Source organism: Quercus robur, chromosome 2 (genome assembly GCF_932294415.1).
Source record: "Quercus robur chromosome 2, dhQueRobu3.1, whole genome shotgun sequence".
Taxonomy (NCBI): Eukaryota; Viridiplantae; Streptophyta; class Magnoliopsida; order Fagales; family Fagaceae; genus Quercus; species Quercus robur.
The window spans coordinates 55832509-55841336 of record NC_065535.1 but is presented as its reverse complement, the minus strand read 5'-3'; the positions used below and the strand labels follow the sequence as shown (position 1 = coordinate 55841336).

The following is an 8828-nucleotide window of genomic DNA, read 5'->3' as shown; positions in this document are numbered from 1 at the left end:
AAACTCTCTCTCTCTCCAGAGGTAGGAAGCCCTAAAGCATTCAAGATCTACAAAACCCTAGCAACCTTACCCCCCCTCAAGTTAAGAAATATAAAGTCACTGTTTCTGCAAACTCTCTCTCTCCAGACGTAGGAAGCCCTAAAGCATTACAATGCACGGTATAGATTTTAGCTTATAAAGTTCAGCTTTTGTAAGGTTAGTTTTGTTTATATATTAATTAATACATAGTACTTTGTTCACCATTGAATACTCACATAATCAATTTCCAATTCAGTGTTCAAGAATTAAACCAAAATTCCAACTGCTCTATCATAAAATATTATTATTAGTATGAATTTTATGGAATTGCGGTGTTCAAGAATTAAACCAAAATTCTTTTAAATTATCTATAATATTTTGTCCTTTGAAAATTTTATCTCTTTGATTTTAGTATATTGTGTTTCTTAAGTTATAGAGAGATTTTCTTTGGTTTCTGCAAACTCTCTCTCTCTCTCCAGATGTAAGAAGCCTAAACGCACGGTATAGCATTCAAGATCTACAACTCACGGTATAGATTTTAGCTTATTCTATATATTTAGTCCTTACGTTTAGGTTTAGTTTAGGTTTAGGTTTTAAGAGATTTATATATTACTACTATGTGGCTGAATTTCCCGTGACATCAGTTTTATGTTTTTTTTTTTTTTTTTTTTTTTAAATTTGTTTTATGTAAGGTTAGTTTGTTTACATCAGTTCTTTGTCTCAAAGATAAGACTTTTAATATATCCCTTGCAAGCACACATGAACTTAAATTGTCTTTTAATATATGCATACTTTATTATTTTCTAATAGTTTTCCCGTGCATCGCACGGGTTAGCGACTAGTTTCCTTAATATTCATCATCTGAACTTGCTCGTCCATGACCAACATGGCTAGGTAGTATTCTCTTACTGCCAACTGATCTCCCTACACTTGTCCTATCCCATGCTTCGTTGGAAATTTGACTGACAAGTGGTAAGTAAATATAACTGCTTTCCAACTATTTAGAGTTGGTCTTCCAATTATAGCATTGTAGGAGGACGAACAATTTACCACCAAGAAATTCACGTCCTTGGCTACCTGTTGTGGATATGCCCTTATCACCACAGGTAATGTGACAGTGTCCACAGGCTGCACCTTCATTCCATCGAAACCTACCAAGGGCGAGTTTATTAGACGAAGTTGGGTCTCATCCGAGCCTCATTTGCTGAAAGGCAGGGTAATATAAAATATTTGCTGAACTTCCATTGTCCACCAACACCCTTCTAGTTGTATAGTCGGCAATAAGCAAAGTGTTGATGGCCATTTCAGAAGCCCAAGTGGCAGGGAGAAGCCCAGCAACACTGACAGAAAAGAGTTTGCAAACGGATAGAAAACCCATTAAGCCCAAACGGAAAGAATAATGAATCACAGGTCCATGAGATAAACAAATGGGTCTTGAGGAGGTAAATGAGCTTAAAAAAGCTCGGAAAGAGAGAAAAAGCAAATTATGGGCAGTGTATGATGTGGAAAAGTGAGAATGAGCCGCGGTAGGCCCAAAGTAATGAAAGTAAAGAAGGTAAGGGGTTGATGGCAAGCCCATGAACTCCAAGGATAAGGAATAATATAATTGGGTCAGGGAAGCCCAAAGAATTCAGTAAAAACTCGTGGTAATGCAAAGTTAAGAAAAGGGCCGAGGAAGCCTAAGGGAAGCAAATGGGCCCAAGACGACCAAGGGAAAACAAATGGAACACAGGAGCCTGCCAATGATGTAACAAAAGAACCAATGGCCTTGCTGGGCCATTAGGAGAAGAATGAACAATAGGCCCAAAGAGGCCTAGCCAAATTGGGACAACAACAACAAGCACCACAATATTGGAAACTTGAAAGCCAGGAAATAGAAAATGAGGATTAAGAAAGGAAAAAAGATAAGAAAATGGGAATATTAGAAAAGAAGGAAAGAAAAAGATAGAGAGTTAGAACGGTAGGCATGCACCAATACGTTGATTCCCTCTCTCCCTCTCAAAATCTTGCTCTTTGCCGGAAACGAAAGGAGTTCTTGTGTACCAACCATTTAGGTCCACTTCCCTCAAAGTGATTAATTTCCACGACAGGATCTCCCTGAGAGATTATTCACTTTGAGAAGAGGTGTTCTTCCTTTTTTGATTTTGGTCCTGAGGATCAGATTTGATCTGATTTGTTTCCTTTCTAAATCAACTCATATACTACCCACTTGTTCCCCTTACTTTTCTTATAAAATAATTGTTGTTAAAACTGTGGTTATGTTTTTCTTAAGTAAGGATTATCTGTTTACCTTAATAAAGATCTCAAAGTCTTTGATTTTATTATTATTATTATATCTCCCTGCCGCAACCCATTTGAAACAGTTCTGCCCGCCGTAAACATGCTCCTGGTAGACGAGGCATAGTTTGTGCACAAGCCAGACCAAGTTGAGTTGCAGTTGGACCGGTCTCAACTCCCTTACTCAGAATACTTTGGCCCAATACCGCAGGAGGCAGCCCAGCCCACTTTAACCATAAAAGGCCCACTACATTAAATTGGTGCTCCATTGGTATGAACCAAGGGTCTTTGCACAATACGATGGCAGGAAAGGAAGTGCAGTTGAGCACGTGAGCAAGTTTATTGATACTCTTGGCCCTTACACCGCAGACGGAGACTTATGTCTTCGAGAATTTTCCAACACCTGGTATATTGGCCTAAAGCCAGGATCGATCCCAACTTGGGATGACATGGTGGATGTATTTTGCACTAAGTACTTCCATAGAGAAGAAACAGTAACGCTTGCAACCCTGTAAGCAACCAAGCAAAGGAATGACGAACATTTGATGGAATACATCAAAAGATTCAGGGATATAGCACTTGATTGCTATGATCATTGTGAAGAAAGAACATTGGTGGAAATGTGTATGACAAATATGATTGGGGAGTACAGGGCAGTCTTGGAAAATTTAGAAATCTCCCAGTTTGTGCAGTTGTTGCAAAAGGCCAAAAAGACTGCCTAGTCCATAAAACCAAGTTCGGAAAAAAGAAACGCTCCACAAGCTATGGCAGTATCCACTGGCGAGTGGAGAAGGAAGATTGATGGAAGGGAATACGATACTCCACCACCAATACCATGCACTCCAAAAGAATTAGATGTGCTGCTAGACAAGTGGATAACAGATGGAATTTTCAAGCCTAATCAAGTTTCCAGAGAACCCACAGAAAAGGAGCGGAGGGACCTTCGCTTCTGCTGTTTGCACAACTACATGCAACATCCTACCACAGAGTGTTAGGCGCTCTGCAGATTGATGCACTGCAGAATCAAAGAAGGGACTCTAGAACTATCCCAGCAAGAGGTTCAAAGAAACCTACTCCCAAAACACAAAAGGGAAGGGTGTAGCAGCGGTGGTGATTTGCGTAGATCCAGGGGAAGACGAAGAAGAAAATCTAGCCCTGCCTACCGCAACAATTACCACTTTGCAACGGAGCTCCAAATTCAAAAATTTATTTGACCAGCTGGGGCTCACAACAAAGGAAAGAAAGATAGCCACGGAGGCTTTAGTGAGCATCGCCTCTGCTGTAGGAGTAGAATGCTTATCAACGGAAGTCCCAAATGACAGAGCCCTCCTACAGGAGTCAACCGAGATCACTTTTAGTAATGAGGATATGGAAGTGGGATATCTAGATCACCGGAGGCCCCTCTACTTGGCGGCATCTATAAATCAAATCCCCATCAAGAGAGCCTTGGTAGATATAGGTGTTCTATAAATCTCATTCCATTGAGCACTTTACAAGCAGTAGGAATTTTGGAAAGAAAGATTCAGGGATGCCCAATGGAAGTGACGGGTTTTGGCAGAAGGGGTGAGTACACCACAGGCCACATTCAATTGTGGTTGAAAGTGGGCCCCATAGCTTCTTTAGCATGGTTCCATGTGGTGAAAATGGAGGTCTCCTATCATGTGCTTTTGGGGGGGCCATGGTTGCACAAACACTGATTGGTCCCGTCCACCTATCACCAGTGTGTAAAAGGAAGGTTGAACGACAGGATGATACGCATAGCAGCAAACCCCTCGCCGTTCGAACAGGCAAAAGCTCATTTAGTAGAAATGATGTTCTACAACCAATGGGCTCCGTCTGGGGAAAGCTTAGTATCAAAGCCATGAGGTACCTCTGTGCTTAAGTGAGAAGATGTTCAAGGTGACCCAGAGCCTGACTTAAGGGAGTTGCTAGCACAAAAGAAGAAAAGGAAAGAAGCACCCACCGCAGAATCAGATGACACACCCCAATGTGTCAGGGTCCGAGGCCCTGATGGCAGGATTGTGTACAAATTATGAAGGCGCACGGGGCCCATGAGTGAAATACAAGCGGGCCCCACCCAAGAGGGGCAACGTAAGAGTTTGGTGTGTTGCGTGACACAAGAAAGTTTAGGGGAAGAAAGTAATAAAGAGAAAGATGAAAAAATCACGGTAGAAAAGGAGGTGCAAGTTGTGGCAGAAGAAGAGTTGGAGGAAGTTGACCTAGGGTCTGGTTCACAAGAACCAAGGCCTATCTCAATTAGTGCAAGTCTGACAGAAGAGGAAAAATCAGAGCTGATACTGTTGTTGAAGGAATTCAGAGACGTTTTCACGTGGGATTACAGTGAAATGCCAGGGCTAGTGGTGTATACGTTGAATGTGGACCCAGACGCCAAACCAGTGGCCCTGCCTGCCAGAGTATTCCACATTGAAATAGAAGGGTAAATAGTCAAAGAAGTATAGAAATTGCTGGCCACAGGATTCATTAAGCATATTCAACACCCGCGTTGGCTATCCAACATAGTACCCATAAAGAAGAAGAACGGGCGGATAAGATGTTGTGTAGATTTCAAAAACCTCAACAGGGCCTGTCCTAAGGACGAGTTCCCACTGCCAAACATGGATTTACTAATAGATTTTGCGGCAGGAAGCGCCATGTTTTCATTCGTGGATGGGTTCGATGAATACAATCAGATCAGAATAGCACCAAGGGAGGCGGAGAAAACTGTTTTTAGAACACCCATGGGCAAATTTTACTATACTGTGATGCCTTTCGGGTTAAAAAATGCAGGTGCAACTTATCAACGAGAAATGAAGGTCATATTTCACAACATGATGCATCAGGAACTAGAGGACTATGTGGTCGACATAGTGGTTAAATCAAGGAGGAGAGAAGAGCACTTTCACGCGTTGAAAAGGGTATTTGAAAGGTGTAGAGCCTTCAAACTAAGAAAGAACCCTCTCAAGTGTGCATTTGGAGTGTCCTCTGGGAAGTTCCTGGGCTTCCTGATGCACAGCAAGGGAATAGATGTGGACTTGGCCAAAGCCACGACCATAGCCACTATGAGACCATCAGCCACAGTAAAGGAGTTAAAGAGCTTCTTAGGGAAGGTCTTGTATATCCGGAGATTCATCCCTGGGTTGGCATCAATCACCTTTGCTTTTACCAAATTGCTCAGGAAAGGGCAAAGTTTTGAATGGGGAGAAATGCAGTAGACGGCCTTCAAGAGGCTACAGCAGATCATGATGAACCTCCTAACGGTACAAGCCCCAATCCACAGAAAGCCAATGCTACTCTACTTGGCCGCCAAATCTTATGCCATTGGTGCATTGATCGCCCAAGAGGATGGAGGTGGTGTTGAACAACCAGTATACTACATTAGCCATGCCTTAAAAGATGCAGAAACTCATTACCTAAGGGCAGAAAGGGCGTGTTTAGCTATTGTGCATGCTTCGTAGAGATTACGCCATTATTTCTTGGCCTACGAAGTATGGCTGATGACCAAGTCCCATGCCATCAAGGCTCTGTTGCAGCAACCAATCCTCTCAGGTAGAATATCCCAATGGTTGTTACAATTGTCACAGTATGACTTAAAAATAGGGACACCCAGGGCGGTGAAAAGCTAGGCTATAACAGATCTATGAGCACAATTTCTGGGAGAAGAAGAATTTACACTGGACGATGAAGTTCCAGGGGCAGCAGCCATGGTAGAAGAGGTCAGAGAACAATGGGTAATGAAATTTGATGGGTCTTGTACCACCCAATTAGGGGGAGTGAGAGTAGTTCTGTACCATGAAGAAGATAAGGCAGTAGCACTATCATTCAAACTGGAATTCCCCTATTCAAACAACATGGCAGAATATAAAGCCTATCTAACTAGGTTGGCCATGGCTCTTGAAATAGGAGTCAAGCACTTAAAGGTGATGGGTGATTCGAACCTGGTGGACTGCCAGGCCAAAGGGATCTTCTCCCTAAAAGAACCCAGCCTAGCCTCATACAGTGCAATGGCCCAAAAGATGGAGGAGAAATTTTCAACCTTCAAAATAAAGCATGCTCCAAGGAACGAAAACCGATTCGTAGATGTGTTGGCCGCACTAGGCTCGCAAATAATGTTTGAAGGGGATAACACCAGGTTAGTGGTCAGCAAGAGGGAAGAATCCATTATTGAAGTGTTAAAGGAATGATTCCGGGAGGAACAGTGCAAAGGGGATTGTAAGATCCCCTTAAGGAAAGCCTTGATGAAAGAAGAAGGTGTCGCAGAATTGAAAGTGCTGAAAGACTATGCCTTGGTGAGAGGAGAACTGTACTGCAGGATGCCTGGTGGGGTCTTGTCCAGATGCGTTGGATAGGAGGAGACCCATAGAAAGTTGAAAGAAGTACATGACAAGACTTGTGGATCCTGTGGGGAGGTCAGCTTTTACCGCAGACTTTAAAGGGCAGGCTTCTATTGGCCAAGCATGGGTAAAGATGCAGATCGAGTCCAAACCTAATGTGGGACCTGCCAGCTCACATCAGATAGAAAAGAAAGTTACGCTGTGTTCATCAGCAGAGGCTAGAGAAGCCCATTCGTGTAGTACTTGGCAGAAGGTATCTTGCCACAAAAGCACAGTGAAAGATACAAACTTAGGAGGTTGGCAACACGCTACTTTTTGCATAACTCGGTCCTTTTCAAAAAAGGGTATGATGGTGACCCCTTAAGATGTTTGGGCTCTGAAGAAGCAAGAGAAATGATAAAAGAAGTGCATTTGGGAGAGTGTGGGGAGCATTAGGGGAAGAAAAAACTTTACAGATGCCTGCTGCAAATGGGCTACTACTAGCCTACCATGAAGAAGGATACGGCATAATTTGTGAAGAAATGCCACAGTTGCCAAGTGCAAGCCAACTTGATTCACACTCACCCGCAGAACTTACATAGCATGGTCACCCATGGCCCTTCCACACTTGGGGGCTTGATTTTGTAGGACCAGTTAACTTACAATCGCGTGGATACATATGGATACTAGTGGCTATGAAATACTTCACTAAATGGGCAGAGATAGTGCCACTCCGAAAAGCCACAAGAGGAGCAGTGCCAAACCTCATCAATGAAAACATAAATATGAGATTTGGAGTGCCCCACAGGATTGTCAGCGACAGTGGCACACTGTTTGTCAACAGCGATGTAAGAAAAATGCTGGAGTTCTACCAAGTCAAGCACCATCGTTCATTGCCTTATTACCCTTAAGGAAATGGGCAAGCAGAAGCAACAAACAAGATTCTCATAAAGATCATCAGTAAAATGAGCTAAGAGTACACAGGAGGATGGACAACGCACCTGCCAGACGCCCTTTGGGCTTATAGAAAATCACCAAAGTCTGCCACATGATTTTCACCATTTTCCTTGGTATATGGGACAGAGGTAGTAAGCCTAGCAGAAGTGATGACTCCATCTTTGAGAGTTATGCAGATGCAGGGGAAGGAAAAAGAGGAAGAAGCCTTTATGGTAGAAAGGTGTGAAGATCTAGAAGGATTTGATGAAAGAAAGGAGGAAGCCCAAGAGCGTAGCCGCAGATATAGACAAAAGATGACAAAAGCCTATGGTAGGATGACTAAAGAGAGGGTGTTCGTGGAAGGACAACTTGTGTTGAAAGTGGCAGACTATGTCAGGCGAGGTATGGCAGACCATCTAAGTTTGCACCAAATTGGGAGGGACCCTTCGTGATAAGAGAGACACACCCGAGTGGGTATTATTGTCTAGCCCAGATGGATGACAAGGACCTAATGGATCCCATCAATGGGAAATGACTGAAGCGTTATTATGCCTAAGTTGAGGTTATGTAGTTGTCCCTTTCATTCAAATGAGTTCAAGGTTTACCTTTTATTTTTTTGTAACATGCTTTTATGAGTACATAATGAAAAGGACATGAAGTATTATAAAAAGCATTCCATGTCATAAGTAGTAGAATAAATAGCAAACAAGTGTAGCATTTTAAGAGTTACAAACCCAAACTGTGGCAACTATGCCAAATTAGCCAAATAAGTACTGTAAAAGGGAAATATGTAGATAAAGTGTACTAAGGCGGGGTAGTAAAAAGAAGGAAAAGAACAAAAAGAGGGGGAAACTACATCAACGAAGTCTAGAGATAAGAGGCTGGTCTCCAAAGCGGTTGGACCCACCAATGCTAGCAAGAAGACGCTCACGACGACCCTCTAAATCTGCCACCTCCTTCTTCAAAGTCTCAATCTGTGTGTCAATAGCATCTACAGCAGGCTGGACCTTTTCATGAAAAAGGCTTAAGCAATCTCACGGAGATGATCTAAAATGAACTCCACAGCAAAACCCACACTAATCAGCTCCTGAATCGCAGCTCTCCACTGTAGGATCCTCTCGGAAGAAACAGTATCAACAAAGTTATGTTCAATATCATTCATTACGCCTCCCAACAATTTCAAGAAATGCTCCCCGGCAAAACAACCAAAACGGAATCCCTGCATAAAAATTGCCTCTAAGTGAGAAACGCAATCCTGGGGAACCCTGAAGCCATGGAAGTCCACGT

General features: G+C 42.8%; 1 protein-coding gene across 1 annotated transcript; it reads left to right on the top strand.

Annotated features, from left to right (window-relative positions):
* Nucleotides 1–5996: 5996 nt before the first annotated feature.
* LOC126700812 (uncharacterized) lies at nt 5997–6476 on the top strand. Its single transcript, XM_050398998.1, has one exon. It carries the CDS (start codon nt 5997–5999, stop codon nt 6474–6476), a length of 480 nt encoding a protein of 159 aa, XP_050254955.1.
* The last annotated feature ends 2352 nt before the right edge of the window (nt 6477–8828 follow it).